The sequence below is a fragment of the Corvus hawaiiensis genome, chromosome 24 (assembly GCF_020740725.1).
Source record: "Corvus hawaiiensis isolate bCorHaw1 chromosome 24, bCorHaw1.pri.cur, whole genome shotgun sequence".
In the NCBI taxonomy this organism is placed as follows: domain Eukaryota; kingdom Metazoa; phylum Chordata; class Aves; order Passeriformes; family Corvidae; genus Corvus; species Corvus hawaiiensis.
Genome location: NC_063236.1, coordinates 6,320,674 through 6,340,000, shown reverse-complemented (window position 1 = coordinate 6,340,000; position 19,327 = coordinate 6,320,674). Strand labels below are relative to the sequence as shown.

At 57.6% G+C, this 19,327-nt stretch overlaps 2 protein-coding genes across 2 annotated transcripts; one reads left to right on the top strand and one right to left on the bottom strand.

Annotated features, from left to right (window-relative positions):
• Positions 1–341: 341 nt before the first annotated feature.
• On the bottom strand, positions 342–5,382 carry SYPL2 (synaptophysin like 2). The gene is made up of 6 exons (XM_048327878.1): positions 5,276–5,382; positions 4,543–4,614; positions 3,075–3,193; positions 2,205–2,406; positions 1,931–2,122; positions 342–701 (listed from the first exon to the last, which is right to left on the bottom strand). Exons 1-6 carry the CDS (start codon positions 5,324–5,326, stop codon positions 573–575), a joined length of 765 nt encoding a protein of 254 aa, XP_048183835.1. The 5' UTR covers positions 5,327–5,382; the 3' UTR covers positions 342–572.
• Positions 5,383–6,283: 901 nt separating this feature from the next.
• Positions 6,284–16,098, top strand: PSMA5 (proteasome 20S subunit alpha 5). Its single transcript, XM_048327880.1, has 9 exons — positions 6,284–6,470; positions 7,440–7,506; positions 9,116–9,242; positions 10,532–10,599; positions 11,182–11,289; positions 11,373–11,431; positions 12,121–12,223; positions 13,178–13,264; positions 15,823–16,098. The coding sequence occupies exons 1-9, from the start codon at positions 6,442–6,444 to the stop codon at positions 15,898–15,900; spliced, it is 726 nt and encodes a 241-aa protein (XP_048183837.1). The 5' UTR covers positions 6,284–6,441; the 3' UTR covers positions 15,901–16,098.
• Positions 16,099–19,327: the final 3,229 nt, after the last annotated feature.

Here is a 19,327-nt window from a genome sequence, read left to right as displayed (position 1 = left end):
TAGGGTCCCCCGTTGTCCTTATTATGGTCTGGGGTTCCCTATTATCCCTATATGGAGTGGGACTCCCTGCCATTATTCCCATACCAGGCTGGGGTCCCAGGTGATCCCTACATTGGAGTGGTGCCCCCTGCTATCCCAATACCGGCCTGGGGTTCCTGGTTATCCTTTTACTGGTCTGGGGTCCCCTGTTGCCTGTCTGGGACCTCCCTCATCAGCCCAATACTGATCTGAGGTCCACAGTTATCCCTACACCAGCGATGGGGACCAGTTTATCCCCATACGGACCAGGACACCCAGGGATGTGCGCACCTCCATCCCGAGGCAGACACCAGGAGCCCAAATCCAGAGCTGGTACCCAGGACTTTATGCGCCCCCACACAGACCTGGACCCCCGGGGTGACACACAGAGCCCCCGACAACAAGCGGGACCCCCGGGGTTCCGTGTCCCCCTTCAGCATCCGAACCCCCGGCGGCTCCAACCCCGGGGACAGCGACACCCCGTCCCCGGGCTGGCGGCCGGCGCGAGGTGCCGGGGGCCGGGGGGGATCCCCGGGCCGGCTCGGGGCCCGCGGTCACTGCTTGTCGATGGCGCCTTGCTCGGCCGCGCTGTCGCGGGGCGCGGGCGGTCGCAGCCACGGCGTCTCCCGCAGCACGAACCAGCAGTTCCCGGCCCACAGCAGGAAGTTGAGGAACCCAAAGAGCTGCAGGAGAGGAAAGGGGAGAGGGGAGAAGACAGAGAAGAAGGGAGAAGGTCCCACGGGGCATCCTCGGGGGAGCACAGCGCCAGCACCCCACACACCTTTTGCACCCCATGAGCTTCAAGCACCCCCTGTACCCTGTGCATCGTGTGTGCCCTATGCACCCCATAGAGCCCATGGATGCCATGCACTCCATACATTCCCTACACCCCCTGTACCCTGTGCATCGTGTGTGCCCTATGCACCCCATAGAGCCCATGGATGCCATGCACTCCATACATTCCCTACACCCCCTGTACCCTGTGCATCGTGTGTGCCCTGTGTATCCCATACACCCCACACATCCCATACATCCCGTGCACTGTGCTCCAGGCACCTCATGCACCCCGTGTGCCCCATGTTATGCGTGTGTAACCCATGTCCTGTGCACCCCATGTACCCCATGTAATCCACATGCTCCATGCACCCCATGTGCCCCACGCACCCCATACTCTTCATACACCCCATGTGCTCCATGCACCCCAGGCACCTTATGCACCCCATGTGCCCCACATGTGCCATGCACCCTGTGCTACCCATGGACCCTGTATGCAGGGTACCGTGCATCCCACATGCCAGATGCACCTCATGCACCCCAGTTCACCCCATGCACCCCATAAACCCCATATACCTCATGCACCCCACATGCTCTGTGCCCCCATCCACATCACGGACCCCACACATCCCAAACACCAATGCCAGGGACTGCACCACCACCACCCACCCCATCCTGGGAGTCCCTGATGGCTGGGGGGGGGGGTGCAGGGTGGATCCCACATCCCGTGGGACCAAAGCAGGTGGCTGTGGAATGTTTCCACCCACATTTCCATGAGTGTGCCAACATTTTCATGTGTGTGTCCACATTCCCACTGCCCTCTCCTGGCCGAGCTCAGGAGTCTGGCACGTGTGTGTGCACACAAGGACGTGTGTGTGTGTGCGTGTGTGTGAGCACACACCTGTGTGCACCTGTGCGTGTGCGCTGTGCGTGCACGGTGTGCTCACGCGTCCGTGCGTGCTGTCCCGTGAACACGCGTGTGCACTGCTGTGCCCTCACACGCACCCGTTCGCAGCCTGTGGGCTGCACGTGTGTGTGAAGGCTCAGCTCCGCTTGAACCCCATCAACTGTGCTCCCAAGGAAACAATTCCACGTATTTGGCCACGTGTGCCCATGTGTGTGCCCCTGTGGCCCTCACCACGGAGATGTTGGCCAGCCCAAAGGCCGGCATGGTGCCGGCACTGCAGAGCACCTCATCGCCCTGGCAGACCCCCATGGCAGAGATGAGGGTGGAGGGGCGCGTGGCTGCCTTCACGTCACTCAGCCCCTTGCCCCACGCTGCCGCTGCCACCAACCAGAAGAAGGCAAAGCAGATGGTGACACAGAAATCCTGCCAGGATGAGAGACCGGAATCAGCTGCCATCCTGGCATGGCACTGGCTCCACGTGTCCCGAGGGATGAGCCTGCCTTACTATGAAGGGGAGCTTCGTGTTTTCGGTGTACAGGGAATGGAAGCGGAGGTAGAGCACAAGAGCCGCCATGGAGTAGAGGAAGGAGAAGACCCCCAGGGTCACAAAAAACTCAGCGGGAGCAGAGAAATCCCCAACAAGGTACAGAGTGTGGGCTTCTGCTTCATCCTCACAATTCGGCATCCCAAAGGGAATCTGGTATAACCTGGGATAGAGGGAGGGAGATGTCAGGGGGCTGGGAATGGAGAGGATGGTGGGGGTAGGTGGAATAACCATGCAGGGTTGGTCCCCTGGGAATGGAGGTGATGACAGGGATGGCTGGAATAATCAGGTTGCGGTGGTCCCCTGGAATGGCGGAGATGGATGGAAAAAGGGCTGGGGTGGTCCCTTGGGAATGGAAGGTTTGATGGGGGTGGCTAGAATAAGCAGGCTGGGGTGGGCCCCTGGGATGGAGGGCACCAATCCACTTCCATAACCTGGATCCTTTTCCAGGGTCTAGTGCCCTGGCATGGGGCCCGTGGCAGAGGAAAGGGGTTAGAACCGTGGCTCTCATCTGGCCCAGCTCCATCATCGCCTTCCCAGATAAATCAGGATTCCCCTGGTCTTCCCTGATTAATGACAATTCCCCTCCTTCCCCAGCCCGGTCTTCTGTGATTAACAAGGATCCCCCTGGAACGCATCAGGAACTGAAGCCAGGGGATGTCCCACGGTGTCAGGGTGTGGATGGTCCCCAGCCGAAGATGGCACCGCAGAGACCATGGCTGTGGGCCCATGGAGGTCCTGCCAGCAGGAAGGGAGTCTAACCCAACCCAGCACGCCCCAGCTTTCCTGGGGGCAGTCCTGAGGGGGTGTCAGGGCTCAGCACCCCCTCACCTGAAGGGGTATCCGAACTGGATGTTGATGACCGTCATCCCGCTGCCGTCACACTTCACTGTGGCTCCGGTCTCGCCGCTGAAGGAGCCGCAGGAGCCGAAGGCGAAGATGGCAAAGAGCTACAGGAGAGGGCAATGGGTCTGGGGGCGTTGAGGCCCTGGGGGGACCCCTTTCATCCCTGGGGGGTGGGTTGTACCCCCAGCACTGAGTAATGGGCAAGCTGCCACCCCCCGGCTGTTGGGATTCTACTGGGATTCTACTGGCACCGGGATTTGAGGATGGAGGTCATGTTTGGGGGGGTGAGGACACCAAGGCCAAACCCACCTCGACCCCCCCCCTTAATTCTGGGCAGGGTACTGAGTGCCAGAGTGGGTTTCTAGACAGCTGGGAGCATCCCCACGGTGGCACCCCCAGAGTTGTCCCCTCCCCAGGAGCCAGCACCGCCCTCCCTTGCCCTTAGAGTCACGCTGCCCTCATCTCTTGGATGAGGGTGCCGGGAAAACACCATTCTCAAAGTGTTTTCCCGCAACTCCTCCTGGCTGAGCTCCCAGCTTCCCGGGTGAAATGGGGAATCTAAGCCACCAGGCCTGACGCTGCAGGGATGGGCAGCCCCATGTGTGGCACCAAGGGTTTAAGCAGGAGTGTTGGTGGATCCTCCAGGGATTTCCCCCTCGTTTTTGTTTCTGGGGTGTCTTTGCACATGGGGTCTGATCCCATATGATGACCTCAATGGCAGGGGGAGCCCAGAGCCTCTGTGAGTGGGATTATGCAAACCAAAGAGTTGTAGGATTGGGGGAAAGCCCCTCAGTCTGGCTCCTCCAGGTAGGAGATGCCCAAAGAAGGCTGAGTCTCCCCCGGTGCCTCAGTTTCCCTTAGGAGCCCCCCAGCCCTGGCAAGGCCAAGCTGCAGAAATGCCACCCTGAAATCCAATCTCACAGGGAGCCATTCATGGCATGGCCAGGACAGGACAGAGCCGCGGGCGCTTGGCTCCCCCCCTGTCCCCAGGGTCCCCCTTCTTGGGGCTCACTGACCCTCAGTCCCTCTCCCCACCCACCCACCCACCCACCCAGTGCCCCCTGAGCCCGTGGGAATGGCGGGGAGCTGACACCCCGATGTCACTGTCCCCTTTGGCACGGCCCAGCAGAGCCATCTGCTCAAGGTCACTGGGGAGGGCCGGGGAGGGGCTCGTGGTCTGAACCCGGGGGTCCGTGTGGCCCTGCTCCCCTCCTCTCCCCGAGCCCCCAAAATGAGTTCTCCACTCCCGGTGCTGATGGGGTGCAGGAAGCTCCAGAGGGGCAAGGGGGGCTCTGGGATTCCTTCGTTCTGGGGGGGCTTCAGGAAAGCAAACCCCAAATGTGGGGGGACCCAGGTCGTTGGGGAGCAGCACCCAGCAGTGCTGGGGAGGGGGCTGTGACGGGGGGTCCCGGGATCCGGCCGGGGGTAGGGGGACACCCTGGGGGTCACTCACCCATTCCAGCACCTTGATGAAGCCCAGGGGCTCCTGGAGGCGGCCCCAGTGCAGCCCACGCAGGACACGGTCCTGCAGGAGAGAGTGACGGGAGCCAGGAAGCACCGGGACGGCACCGGGACTTGCCCCGGGGACCGCTCCAGGGAACCGGGGGGGCTGCACCGGGGGAGCGGGAGGCTACCCGGGGCACGGGGGGGCTGCACCGTGGGCTACCCCAGGTGGCCATAACGGGACTGCCCCGGGCTGGGGGCTGCAACGGGGGATAAGGGGGCTGCAATGGGGCCTGCTCCGGGCTGGGGGTAACCTCGGTGGAGGGGAGTCCACTCCGGGAAACCGGGAGGACTGCACCGGGGGCTGCCCCGGGGTACCGGAGGGGCCGCACCGGGGGACGGAGGGGCTGCCCCGGGGAAACGGGGGAGCTGCAACGGGATTGCCCCGGGCAGGGCACTGCCCTGGGGGACCGGGGAACGGCATCGGCCACGGCATCAGAACAGCGGAGGGCTGCACCGCCACACTGGGAGGCTGCACCGGAGGTCGCACCGGGCGGCTGCAACGGGACACTGTGGACTTCTCCGGAGGTCGGCGCTGGAACACCATGGACTCCTCCGGGGATCGGCACCGGGACACGAGGGGGACACCAGGGATTGGCCCGGGCAACTGTGCCGGGACACCAAGGACCTGCACCGGGAGCCCGCCGCGGTCACCGGGAGGGGGGGACTCACCGGAGCCCTACCTGGAGCCGGGGCGCTTTATCACCGGCCGCGGGGGCGCCGGGCTCCGACATGGCCGGGCCGGGGGCGGTCGGTGCTGCCTCCGCCGCCCGCTGGGACGGCTCCGCTGGCGGAGCCGCCACCGGGCACCCCACCGCCCCCAGGGCGGGCAGCACCGCCCCGCCCCCGGCAGCGCCCCTGGGCCGGCCCCGGGCCCCCCCGGGACAGCCCCCCGCCCCGGTCCGCCCCCAGGCCCTCCGGCCCGCGCAGCGCCCCCCGGGGGGGGCCGCCCGTCCGCCGGCCCCTCAGATCCCCCGTTAGTCGGGAGCGCTGGAACGAGGCGAGAAGCTCGCCGGGGGCCGGTAACGGGGCCGGCAAGGAGCCTGACGGCGTCGCACCGTGTCCTGGGCGCTGGGGTGCCCGTAGGGCCCCGGGGCTCCAGGGCCATATACCCCCTCCCGGTATTCCTTTCCCTGCATCCCGTCCCGTAGCCCCTTCCCGACACTGCCTCCCGTAGCTTCTTCCCGGTGCCCCCTGCCCGGTATCCCCTCCCTGGTACCGCCTCCCGGTACCCCTTCCCGGTACCTCTTCCTAGTACCCCCTTTCCGGGACTCCTTCCCGGTACCCCCTTCCCGGTACCCCTTCCCGAGACCCCATTCCTCGGAGCCCCTCCCGGCAGCGCGCCGTGCCCGCCCTCAGGCCCCGCCCCCTGCTGCTCTGGCCCCGCCCCCCCCGCATCCAAGCCACGCCCCCTCCGTCACCGCGCCCCTCAGCGCGCCCGCCCCATCCCGCTCTGGCCCCGCCCCCCGGCGCTATGCCCCGCCCCCTGCCCAGACCGCGCCCCCTGTCCCTCGGACTCCCCGGTGTTATGGCCGCGCCCCTCATGCTCCGGCCACGCCCCTCGTGCCTTGGCCGCGCCCCGATCCACGGCCCCGCCCATCCCCTGCTCCCGCCAATCCCCGTCCCTCTCCTGTGCACTGATCCCGCCCTCCCCGCCCTCCTATTGGTCAGATCGCACGGCCGCTGCCCAATGGGCGGGCGGCGCGGGCGGAAGTGGTGCTCGGGGCCGGAAGCGGCATTGCAGCCCCCGGTGAGGCCGCGGCGCTCCCGGTGCCTCTGGAACCCCCGAACCCCCCCGGTACCTCCGGAGTCCCCGGGATCCCCGGAACCACCCGGCCCTGCCGTCGCCATGTTCCTCACACGCTCCGAGTACGACCGGTGAGTGCCCGCCCGCGCCCGCGGCTGAGTCACGGGCCTGCGCCCGGCGCGGCCCGGCCGGTCCGGGGCACCCCGACCGGCGCCTCCCGCACTGGGATCGCACCGGGAGCTGCCACGAGCCCGCAGCGTTGCTGGGCCCTGCCACAGGACCGGGGGCTGCCAGGATAGGACGGACCCGAGGGCGGCGGGAGCTCGGGAGCCCTTGTTTGGTGTGCGGGGATGAGGCGGGATGGGGTATCCAGGGGAAGGAGCGTGTCCGGTGAGGAGCAACCGAGCTGCGGAATCGTGGGTCTGGATCGCCAGGAGCCGCTGAGGGAGCTGGAAAGGGGCTCAGGCTGGAGCAAAGGAGGCTCAGGGGGGACCTTGTGGCTCTGCACAAGTCCCTGACAGGAGGGGGCAGCCGGGGGGGTCGGGCTCTGCTGCCAGGGAACAGGGACAGGAGGAGAGGGAACGGCCTCAGGCTGGGTCACAGATGTTTAGTTTGGATATTGGGATTTTTTTTTTTCATGGAAAGGGCTATCCAGCCCTGACACAGGCTGCTCAGGGCAGAGGTGGAGTCCTCATCCCTGGAAAGGCTCAAAAAAGCACGTGGATGTGGCACTTGGGGACATGGGTTAGTGCTGGCCTTGGCCGTGCTGGGGGAACGGTTGGACTCAACGATCTCAAGGGACTTCTCCAACCTCGAGGATTCCATGATTCCATGGTGAAACAAAACCTTTCTGGCTCGTGGTGCACCCTCTGGATTCCAAAGGCTTCCAGCACCCAGAGTGTGCTGTGACACCCCACCTGCTTCTCACCTGTCCCTTGACCTGCTGGATTTTCCTTTCCATGAACATCCCGAATCCAGCCCCTGTGGGTGTTCAGTGCTGAGGGGGACACATCCCCCTGCCCCACCTGTGCTACCTGTGCCCAGGATTTGCATTCCTTTGGTTTCCTGCCCCTCTCACTCTGTCTGTGTTGTCCTTGCAGGGGTGTGAACACGTTCTCTCCAGAGGGGAGGCTCTTCCAGGTGGAATATGCCATCGAGGCCATAAAGGTACGTTAAAACGTTTCCAAACTGTGACATTTAAGGCTCCTTCAAACCCCAAGTATGGGTTGGTCAGGACTGATCCAGGCTGTGCCTGTTTCCTCCAGCCAAACATCCCACAGCTCTGATCTTTTATGGGTCACTAAGAACCAAAACCCATTGATTTTCCCCAAAATTCGGTGGAATGTTCCATCCCCTGTCCTACCAAGTGATTTATCCCCAAACCAAGCCCAATCCGAAGCTGTTTTCCCCCAAATCAAACCTAAAAGGCTTCTTGGGTGGATTTAAAATGTGAAGATTGTTATGAGCAAACCCACCTTTGCCGGGCCAAATGAGGTTTAAGTATCCTTAATTGGTAAATGGGGATTAAAATATCCTTAATTGATAAATGTCCTTAATTGATAAATATTCCTGTTTATTGTGTTTATAGAGTGTGGGTGTTGATTGGTAATGGCTTAAATTTGGAAGAAGCAAATCAAGTTATGAAGGGAAAAAGCTCTGAGGTGTTTGGACTGGGGAGAAGGGTCCTGGCTTCATCTTTTCTGTGTTGCTTTAGCTCTTTGGAGCACTGAAAAGAGGAATAAAGCAATAATGTAACAGAAAAAGTATTAAAAGTATCAAGGACTAGGGAATTAAAGCTCCCAGGAGGATGTTGGTGACCATGCTGGCTTCATAAATTAAAACAGATCTCCTGCCAAGACCTGTGGCTGTAGGTGCAGCTTTCCAGGGAATCTTGGGGTTAGAACTAAAGCCCGTGTCTTGAAGTGGATATTGGGAGCTGTTAGCACTGCACACTGCAGCTGATCATGCCAGGAAGTTCCATGGGGGGGAAAAGCTGCGAGTGCTGGGAGCAAGGGGGGATCAAGGCAGGGGCTGGTGGGATCAAAGTGGGATGAGGGTAATTGTTGGTGGGATCAAGGATCGAGTTTAGGAGCTGGCGGGATTAGGGTGGGGACCAATGTGGGGCTTGGTGGGATTAAATAGGATCAAGGTAAGGGTTAGTGGGATCAAAGAAGGGGTTCTTCAAGGCAGGGATTTGTGGGATCAAGGTGAGAGCTGGTGCAATTGAGGTGGGATCAAGGCAGGGGCTGATGGGATCAAGGTGGGATCCAGGAAGGAATGGGTGGGATCAAGGCAGGATCATGGCAGGATCCAGACAAGGACTGCCAGGAGCCCCTGAGATCTGTCCCTTTGCTTGTGGCCGTGGATGTGGGTGGAACTGACTGCCTGGGACTCTGGAGAGAACAGGAGCTTATGGAAAGCCAAGTGCCCAAGCCCGAGGTGCAGCAGGATTTGTATTGATGTGGGAAATCCTCTCGCCCTTTAAACTCTTCTTTCCCTCTGGCAGAGGAGAATTCCCAGGGCCTTTTACACTCACCAGGCTCCACAAATTGCTGTTGCTTGAAAGATGAAGGATGTGCAGCAGCCCCACTGGGTTCTCATGGGAATCACATGGATTTCACCTTCCCCATTCCCTCCTTCAAGGAATAAGCTTTAAAATCCACCATGCAAAGCCAGAGTGGGTTTGTGTGTGGGTGATGCAATTGAATCCAAACCAACACACCTGCAGATAAGTCAGAATTACCATTGAGCTGGAGCCTGTGGTGGTGTTTTCCAGCTTGGCTCCACAGCCATCGGGATCCAGACCTCAGAGGGAGTTTGCCTGGCTGTGGAGAAGAGGATCACATCTCCCCTCATGGAGCCCAGCAGCATCGAGAAGATCGTGGAGATTGACTCCCACATTGGTACAGAGAAGGGATTTGGCCTTGGGGGTCCCTCTGGGTCAGCTCTGGGAGCACCCTTAAAACTGTGAATTATTTGTAATAAGAGTCTGTGCTATGGGAATTCGGGAAGTTGTGTTTTGGGATGAGCTGTCCCTGCAGGCAGTTCTGCCTGGAGCAGGAATGCTCATCCCTCCCAGCGCACACCAGCTCCTGGTCACTGGTTTTCCAGGCTCTGAGCCAGCAGAACGTAGCTGCAGGAACCAGAAAGAGGCAGCTGAAGCACTGCCCCCTGCCTCAGTGACCTCTCTCATGAAAGCTCATCCCAAATTTAGCTCTGGGAGGGTGGGGAATTATGGTGGGCTTGACTCGGGGCCAGTTTCTCCAGGATCAACCTGGAGCCACCCACGCCCTGAGGGGCTCACGATGGGCTCATGACCAAATACATCGCCCTGAAAGGCAGGAAACCTCCAAAATCCCCATGCTGCTGTTCCATGGGCATGGGAAGAACTCCAAGAGTCTGATTATTTCCTCTTCCTGGGGGCTTGCGGTGCAGCCCCCTCTTCCCAGAGTGGAGTCTGTGTTGAGGGCTCCTGCTGCATCTGCTGGCAGGGCAGCCAGGGCCCCTTCCCAGCAGGTTGTGGAGCAAATCTGTTTCAATTCCATGGAATCCTTGAGGTTGGAAAAGCTCTCTGAGATCATTGAGTCCAACCATACCAAGGCCACCGCTAATCCGTGTCCCCAGGTGCCACATCCAGACACTTTCTGAACCCTTCCAGGGATGGGGACTCCACCACTGCTCACAGGGGCAGCCTGTGCCAGGGCCTGACCACCCTTTCCGTGAAAAAAAATTTACCTAATGTCTGACCTGAGCCTCCCCTGGCCCAGCCTGAGGCCGTTCCCTCTCCTCCTGTCCCTGTTCCCTGGCAGCAGAGCCCGACCCCCCCGGCTGCCCCCTCCTGTCAGGGACTTGTGCAGAGCCACAAGGTCCCCCCTGAGCCTCCTTTGCTCCAGGCTGAGCCCCTTTCCCAGCTCCCTCAGCAGCTCCTGGGGCTCCAGACCCTTCCCCAGCTCTGTTCCCCTCTCTGGATACACTCCAGCCCCTCAATGTCCTTCTTGTGAGAAACCCAAAACTGACCCCAGGGTTCCAGGTGTGGCCTCACCAGTGGGACAAATCCCTTTCCCACGTTCCCACTCAGGGACCAGCTTCTCCCTGCAGCCCTTTGTGTTTTACGTGGGCTTTGGGCAGTCTGGGGGGAAACACATCCCAAAGAATGGGTGGAATGACCCCTGTTTCCCCTTTCCCATTCCAGGGTGTGCCATGAGTGGCCTAATAGCTGATGCAAAGACTTTAATTGACAAGGCCAGAGTGGAGACTCAGGTAAGATCCGACATACTCTGTTCTTAAATTAGCAGCACAAATCCCAGGAATTCCTTGAAAGTGCTGGGAAAGGGAAGATCATTCCATCAAAGAAGCTGGTGGGAAGCTGGAGGCTTTGCTGGGAGCAGAGGGGCTGTCTGACTGTTTTGGCAAAATACTGGATGTATTGGTTTTATTTTTATCCCCTTAAGTTTCCTGGATGCCTCAGGTGCTTGGAGGTCCCAGGAACAAATCTGTGCTACAGCAAAGGATTTTCCTGGGGTTTTCTCCTACATATCAGCACTTTTCCACCTTCTCGAGAGCTGGATAACACATGACTTCCAAAAGAGATACTGGGATGAAACCCTTCAGCCTTGCATTTCCCTGTTGGCATCCCAAGGCCTTGGTATCCCAAAATTTTCTGTGGATTTTTGTACATCCCACTCTGCCTGATGCTTCCATGGGAGAACTGGCTGTGCCCAGAGTTCCATAGGGAAGTTATCCTTGTGTCCACACAGGGCATCACTCCACCTCAGCCACGCAGGAGGGTCATATTTTGGGACCATGGGGATAACGGGAATCTTTGTTTGGATTTTCCTGCAGAATCACTGGTTCACCTACAACGAGACGATGACGGTGGAGAGTGTGACACAGGCTGTGTCTAACCTGGCCCTGCAGTTCGGGGAGGAAGATGCCGATCCAGGAGCCATGGTGGGATCCAGGGGGGATCTGGGGGTGCTGGGGAACCCCCCTTCCTTGTCCTTGTCCGACCCATTCCCTCCTTTCTCCTGCAGTCCCGCCCGTTCGGTGTCGCTCTGCTCTTCGGAGGAGTGGATGAGAAGGGACCCCAGCTGTGAGTTCTGGTCTCTTAATCCAGGGAAAAGACCAAACCTCCACTGCAAAATTCCCGGGCTGTTTTAATGACTCCATTCTGGGATTTTCCTTAAGCCTAACCCTCGGGGTTTATCCCATTATGTCCCTGATATGTTTGTTAATCCTGTTAAACTCTTTCCAGAGCCCTGCTTGCCTGTTTGCCATGGAAAAAACATCATATCTTCCCCAAACCCTTGCTTTTCTTTATTAAAAATGTGGTTTCCTGGGGAGGAGGGAAGCGTTAAAGCTCTCCTCGTCCTGAGTGTATTCTTACCTTTCCCTAAAGGACCAGCAGAGCCACCAGTAACATAATCCATGTGACATTCCTTGGGGAGGTGTTGGAGCAGCTGTAACCTGAACTCGGGGCTTCAAATGGCCCCACTGGAAGTGGGAAAGGCTTGGCAGAGCCAGCCCAGTCAGGTCTCCCTTCCAGCAGGGAAAACTTACTGGATTTATTAAAAAAAAAATAGGATAAACTGGGAAATCCAAAGGAAAATGGTTCTCTTGAGGAAGGAGGGCAGTGTCAGAGTGTGTAAGCTGCCAGCCCAGGAGCTCTTGGGGATGAATCCCAGCTCCAGCTGTGCAGGGAGCTCTGGGGAGCTGGTGAGAGAGTCCTTGGGGTGCCCTGGGGTGGGATGGGGCGCAAGCAGTCACCCCCTGTCCCCACAGGTTCCACATGGATCCCTCGGGAACATTCGTGCAGTGCGATGCCAGAGCCATCGGCTCCGCCTCAGAGGGAGCCCAGAGCTCCCTGCAGGAGGTTTACCACAAGGTAAGGGCTGGATTTGGGATTGGGGGTCACTTCTCATGGGTCTGGGGTACTTCACCACCTACCAGGATCCCCTAATTCCCTTCCCAGTGAGGATTTAGGACTGGGCTGGGCTAGGATCCTCAGGGCAGGATCACTCCTTAGCAGTGGATCCTGTGAGTAGGTGCTGAGGATCTCTACAATGAGTAGAGCTACTCCCAGCAGCTGCTTTCTGCCTGTGAGGTAATTAAGGCCATGTCAGGAAGTTCTCTATAAATAAAAACTGAGCTCCAAGTGCTGCTGTCAGCATCAGGCTCCGCGTGGATGCAGCTGGAAGCACCTTGAGCTCACACCAACACCTTCACCTCACCAGGCAAGGGAGCAGCTTTTGTGCTGCAAGTTCTGGTCATGTTTGGTATTAAACAGGAATTTTTTTCCCCCCTGAGGAGGGAGTTGCATGTTTTGGGCAGTAAGAAACCAAGCCCTAATTGAAAGCACAATTAGTGGTGGTGGCTGGGAAGACTCATTTGTTCACTAGAATTCTCCAAATTACCCAAACTCTGGACTCCCTGGATTGTCAACCCTTTTTCAAGTGCAAAGTGAGTGAACCCAGCTGTGCTGCACATCCCTCTGGCTCTAGTGATGCATGGGATTTATCAGATTAAATGCAGCTTGGAGGCTCCTGCTGAGAGGGAATCTGGCTTTTTGGGAGGAAATTGGTGAAGAGAAACAGCCTCTGCTGTCCCAATCCCTTCGGATTTATGTGCCCAAATTACCCATTTTTAAATCTCAGAAAGGCAGGATTTCACTGTCCCTGTGGATATCCCTGCCCTGCCTGCTCCAGTGTCCCGGGGATGCTGCAGCTGCCTTGATGAGCTGCTCCGTTCGCTGCCTGGCTCAAGGGATTTGGGAGAGGGGAGGGAGCAGGGCCACGTCCTGAGCCTCCACCATGTAATCCACGAGCCATTTGTTTTCCAGTCCATGACGCTAAAGGAAGCCATCAAATCTTCCCTGGTCATCCTGAAACAGGTCATGGAGGAGAAACTAAATGCCACCAACATCGAGGTGAGTCCTCCTGGAGTCAGGATTGCCCCTGGAGCAAGGAATGGAGCAGCTCAGGGCTTCCTGAGCCAACTGCTGCAGATGTTCCTGCCCTTTTTGTCATCTCCTCTGGGGCATTTTGGAAAAGTTAAAGCTTTTCCAGAGGTCCAGAGCCTGGTCTGTTTTCACAGCTAATCCATGATGAGCAGAAGGGATTCTCTGACCTCCAGTCAGCAGAACCCAACACACCACCCAGATGGCTTGTTCTTCCCCTGGATCTAGCCATTCTTTTTTGCCTTGCTGCTTGTAATACTAGAAGGAATGAAAATTACCCAGCTCCTGGGCTGCTATATCAGTCCTGGGGCAGTGCCAAAAATCCCTTGGACAGTGGGAGCAACAGGATCCTCCAGGAATAGCTGTGCCCCTGGAACCCCGGGAGCAGGCAGTACCCACAGACCTGGAGATGCTGGGCCCCCCAAACCTGCTCCATAGGCTCCTTTTTGGGTGGGAAAGGTACAAACCCTTTGGATTGGGTGGGGTAACTGGGAGATGAGAAGTCAGGCTGGCGTATAGAGTTTGCTTCTATTTCGGGTGGGTTATGAGACACCAGACCTTTCCAAAGTGTGGCATTCCAGCTCCTGAGCTGCTCTCTCCTCCCATTCCTTCCCTCTGAGTGCTGGGAAACCTTTTCCCAAACAGCCTCGAGGTGTTTGCCCCATTTTTGTATGAAACGTTGCTGCTGGGGGGACCATTCCTGGTGGGATTAACCAACTTCCTTTGGAGGGGAAGGCCAACAGCACATGGAAACTTGGATACTCTGTCCCAAAATCATGCCAGGCGGCTGGAATCTCCTTCCCAGGTGCTCTTCCAGCCCTTCACCATACATTTTTTCCTGGTACAGTGCAGGCAGAGGAATGTGTACAGTATCCTGATGTCATGTCCCTGTTTAACAGGGCTTAACTGTGCTTGGCACGGCCCTGGAGTGGGGTGGAATTGTGCTGGGGGGAGGACAGCAGGAATGTGCTGAGGATTAAAAGGTTTCTATTGACTCAAGTCACCCCGTGGATGAAAATCTGCCACCTGAAGAGCTCTTTGCTTCCTAGAAGTATGTGCCTCTCCCATTTCTTGGCTCTGGCTCCTCTCCTGTGGCATTTTCCATCTAGGAACAAAGAGAAGAAGGGAAAGTGTGGTTGTGGAAGAGTTAAATCCATGGATGGCGGTGGTCAGGAGCCTGAAAGGACTTCATGCTTTTGGATTAATGACTTCCCTGGGAAGCCTGTCAGGGAATGGTGGAGGGAAGCTTTTGTCGGGAGAAAGTGAGGGACAGGTTTGAGGAGGTGTGGAAAAGCAAAGGAACTGGTGTCTCTGAGTGCTGGTTTTGGGTGTTCATGAAGGTTTTTTCAGTATTAGAACTGGTTTTGGTGCATAAATCTGGGTCTTGTTGAGTCTGGTTGGGTCCAGGATCAGTCCAGTCCCTGCACAGGTGGTTTGGTGCCCAGAGCGGCTGCGGCTGTCCCTGGATCCCTGGCAGTGTCCATGGCCAGGCTGGACAGAGCTTGGAGCCACCTGGGCTAGTGGAAGGTGTCCCTGCCATGGCAGGGGTGGGACTGGATGGGTTTTAAGGTCCCTTGCAACCCAAACCACTCCATGATTTGAGAGGCCTCCGCCTTTTCTGAGAGTTCTCGGTGAAGCCTGGGCTGGCAGGAGCTCTCAGGCTCAGGGACGTTTCTACTTGGAAACACCTCATGGAACCTTCCTGCCCCTGGATCTGCTCCTTCCCCTTGTGCTGGTGAAGGGGAGACTTGTGAACAGTCACCTCAGAAGAGCTCTGGGATCTGCTGGGATGCTCCAGAGCTTTCCTTCAGCTTATTGGTTGCATCCATACACTTTGATCCCTGAAGAGTCAAACCATGTGCCCAGTGCCTGTGAGTTCAGGAGCATCCCAGCCCGCTCCTGCCCCATCCCAGCCTGTTACAGGATACCCCAGCTCCTTCCGGGGCATCCCAGCTCCCTCTGGAGCCTTGGCATTTCCACTGACACAGCTGTCCCTGTTTTGGGCTCTCATCCCTGAGCCAGGTGTGAATATTTCTGCTCATGTTTCCCTTCCAGGCTTTTCATTCAAGTATCCCTCATCCTTGGTGCTGCCTCTGGAATGTTTTGGCTGTCTGCCCTGACGCTGTGTTGTCCCTGTCCCTGTTTTCCTTAGAGATCTCTGCCTCAGTTTCCCTGAGCCAACCCTGAGTCCCCTTAGCTCCCAGACAGGCCAGGATTTGTCCCCTTGGTTGGTTCCTGGGGGAGAAGAAGCCTTTGGAGAGGGAGGAATTCTCTCCTGGGAGGTTTTGATGGCTTTTCCCCCATGAAGTGGGAGCAGCGTCTGCCTGTTCCCACTAAAATTCCCTTCTGCTGCTCCTCTGAGGAGACTGAGTCAATTCAAAGCTATTTGTGCAGCAGGCAGCTATTTTAGGGACTCACGGAGCGTGTTCCGGGCTGGAATGATCCTGCTGGTCTGGCAGATCAGAAGAAGGAACAGCTGCTCCCTGCTTTCCTCAGCCACACTTAACCCCTTGTTCCTTCTCTTCCAGCTTGCCACGGTGGAGCCTGGGATGAAATTCCACATGTACACAAAAGAGGAGCTTGAGGAGGTCATCAAGGATATTTGAAAAAGAGGGAGAGACCCCCAAAAGTTCACACCCCTCCCCGACCAAAGGAACGGGTCCAGTTCCCCCAGCTCCTGGGACTTCCCTTCCCACAGCACCTGGATCTGCTGCTCCTGCCAGCTCCAGAGGTTTTTTTACCATTTCTGGACAGAACTGAGGTTTTCCTGAGGAGGGAATGAAATAAATAATTTTGTTACTCTCTCTGGACTCCTCGGCAGGGGGGGAAAAGGTGGGAAGGCGGGGATTTGGAGCTGAAACTGGGGGTGGATCGGGACAGTGGCGGTGCCAAGGACACTGCCAGCTCTGCTGTAGCAGCGAGTCTCCCTCTTGTGGTGCTGTCCCCAGGGAAATCCAGGTGTCATTCCACATTTCTTCGTAGAAAAGGAGAGTTTTTAATCTGTTCAGTGCATTCCTCCCTCCTTCTCCAGTGTTTTTTATCTGTAAAAGCATCCCTGGAGCTCCATCTCCTTCCCTGCAAAGAAATCTGTGATCAGCCTTGGGGTTTGTGTTTGCTTTGAGTAGGGCTTGAAAAAAATCCATAAAAATTGATAGATCAGAGCCCACCAAGCAGAAACAGGGATAATGGCCTGGGACAGCCCCTCACCTCCAAAATCCTGCAGGTACCATGGAGTTTTGATAGTTAACCCTATTTTTCATCAGAAAATCCCTCCTTATCCCACTTAGTTTTTTGTTCTCCAGCAAAAATCTCTCTCTGTGTCCTCAAAACAGTGTCTGGGAATCGCAGATGGGTCTGATAAGGGAAGAAATTAAGATTAAAAGAGTATTTTCCTATAAAATCATGGTTGTGGGGAAAGCCAGCTCTGCTTCAATCCTGGCAGCTGGCTCTGTGCTGCCCTCGGAAGGGCAGAGGCCTGGAAATCAAATCCCAGGATAAATTACAATTTTCAATTACAGTTTCAGGATAAATTACGATTTCACCCTGAACCAAACAGCGTTGGCTGGTGTGGAAGAGCTGGACCTAGCTGGGACAGGGGTTATCCTGGGAAATAGGGACGTTTTCCCCAACATAATGCTGGAAATGAGGAATTCTCCTTGTGTTTCATCAGCTGGCAAAGCCAAATCTCCCCCCACCTCCAGCCTCTGCCTTTTCCAGAAGGAAAAATGCCAATCCTGTTAGTTTTCCCCTCTCTTGCCATTGCCAGATGGATTCAGGAAGGGAAGCAAAGTCTGGAAAATCAGTCCTTGCATAACCTCAGTTTCAGCATAGCCCAGCGCCCTCCTCTTGGAATTCCTGTGAGCTCCTGTTCCAGAGCAGATTAAAGGGAACAAATGGATCATCAGGTGCTGCCTGAGGCCCTGCTAGGAGCTGGATCCAACACCTGCCCCTGCAGGTAGAATCAAATTATTGGGTGATGGACTTTTCTCCTTTGGGCAGAATTCCTGGCGCCGGGCTGCGGCGAGGCTGTGCCTCTCACTGCTCATCCCGCAACCGCTCTGCGGTGGCTCTGGAAGGGGACCTGGCCCATCCTGCATGGCAGGCCAGGAATGAGGGCCAGGAATGAGCGCCGGGACACGGCCTCAAGCCAAACCGGCTCCCTTTATCCCAGTTCATGACCGCGGAGCTCAGCCCGGTTCCCTTCCCCAGGCTGGAACGCTTTGGTGGCGCCCCAGGGAACACGGAACCTGGTTCTTGGCACGATGGCACCTGGCAGAAACGGCCCCTCTGCGGTGTCCCGGGGCCAGGCCCGGCAGGGCACAGCGCTGTCCCCTCCCCGGCCCGCCGGGCCCTGAGCCCCCCGGTGCCCCCCGGGACCCCCGGGACCCCCCGCCCGCGCTCTGGGAATGGCCCCGCCTCCCTGTGCCTTCGGCCAATCAAAAAATCGCCCTGGCACTCCCCGCCAATCAGAGGCTGTCGCTGGGTAGATTAGAGACCGGGCGCGCGTCGTGCCAGCGCTGCCGGCCAGTCACGGGAGGAGGTGGGCGATGATTGACAGAGGAGCGAACCAATCAGAGCTAGCGAGGCTGTGCCTGCGGGGAGGGGGCGTGGCCGCATTCTGAGCGACAGCTCCTACAGCCAATCATCATCGCCTGGCCGGGACAGCGGGACACGCCCCCCGACAGACGGACAGATAGAGAGACGGACGGACAGCGGGACAGGCCGATGAACAGACCGATAGACAGACGGACGGACGGACAGAAAGCACGATAGACACATCGACAGATAGGTCCTCGCCCCCTGCCCTCCCAGCGCCCGGCGCCGGCAGGTGGAGGCGGACGGACAGAAACACATCCCTACTTGCATCCCCTGGGACGGACAGACAGACAGATACCCCGCTGCATCCCCCGGGACGGACGCACAGACAGACAGACAGACATCCCCGCTGCATCCCCCGGGACGGACGCACAGACAGACAGACAGACATCCCTGCTGCATCCCCCGGGACGGACACACAGACAGACAGACAGAGATCCCCGCTGCATCCCCCGGCATGGACGGACAGACAGACAGACAGAGATCCCCGCTGCATCCCCCGGCATGGACGGACAGACAGACAGACAGAGATCCCTGCTGCATCCCCCGGGACGGACAGACAGACAGACAGACAGACATCCCCTCTGCATCCCCCGGGATGGACACACAGACAGGCAGACAGACAGAGATCCCCACTGCATCCCCCGGGACGGACACACAGACAGACAGACAGACAGACAGAGATCCCCACTGCATCCCCCGGGATGGACACACAGACAGACAGACAGACGGACATCCCCTCTGCATCCCCCGGGACGGACGGACAGACGGACTCTCTGGGCTTCTCTGGCAGCGCTCTCCTGGAAGCATGGATGAATAAAGGATAAATCCCATGGATGAATAAAGGATAAATGCCATGGATGAATAAAGGTGAGCCCCAGGCAGCGTTGTCTCCCAAGCACGGAGTGCCCAGGAGTGCCCAAGCGCATGTGATTCATTGGAATCACGGAATATCCTGAGGTGGGAGGGATCCACGAGGATCATCGAGTTCAGCTGCTCCAGTCCTGGGGGGACTCATGTCAGTGACCTCCCCCCCAAGTTGGGGTTCGGGGGCTTTATGAGCCACCCAGCCACAGTTTGGGGGTGTTGTCACAGGAAGAGTGAAAGCTTCAGACAAGCTCTGCCTTAGCCTCAAATTTTGGCAACAGTTAAGCTGATCCACATCTGTTCTAATGATGGCAAATCAGATTTATAAAAATGAATAATTTATTAAATGGACAAAGATAATGGATGGAAGATCTCAATGGGAATTACTACACAGGATAAAACTGAAGAACCACAGATGGGTTACACCATAACATAAACAGTGCACTATAGCAAGGTACCTGCACTACAGCTGGCAAAAGGAATAGCATTGATTAGGAGCTGAAAGTGATTTCCCACCAAAACAACGATAACGTGCACAGATCACTTCGTCCCTGTGGAGTAACCGTGGAG

What these genes read in the sequence shown, in the direction of transcription:
- SYPL2 (XM_048327878.1), bottom strand. Translation starts at nt 5,326, where the DNA reads ATGTCGGAGCCCGGCGCCCCCGCGGCCGGTGATAAAGCGCCCCGGCTC. An exon ending in ATAAAGCGCCCCGGCTCCAG is followed by an intron (nt 4,615 to 5,275) that starts GTAGGGCTCCGG and finishes TCTCTCCTGCAG; the next exon opens with GACCGTGTCCTGCGTGGGCT. An exon ending in TCATCAAGGTGCTGGAATGG is followed by an intron (nt 3,194 to 4,542) that starts GTGAGTGACCCC and finishes CCTCTCCTGTAG; the next exon opens with CTCTTTGCCATCTTCGCCTT.
- PSMA5 (XM_048327880.1), top strand. Translation starts at nt 6,442, where the DNA reads ATGTTCCTCACACGCTCCGAGTACGACCG. An exon ending in ATGCCGATCCAGGAGCCATG is followed by an intron (nt 11,290 to 11,372) that starts GTGGGATCCAGG and finishes TTTCTCCTGCAG; the next exon opens with TCCCGCCCGTTCGGTGTCGC. An exon ending in TGCAGGAGGTTTACCACAAG is followed by an intron (nt 12,224 to 13,177) that starts GTAAGGGCTGGA and finishes TTTGTTTTCCAG; the next exon opens with TCCATGACGCTAAAGGAAGC.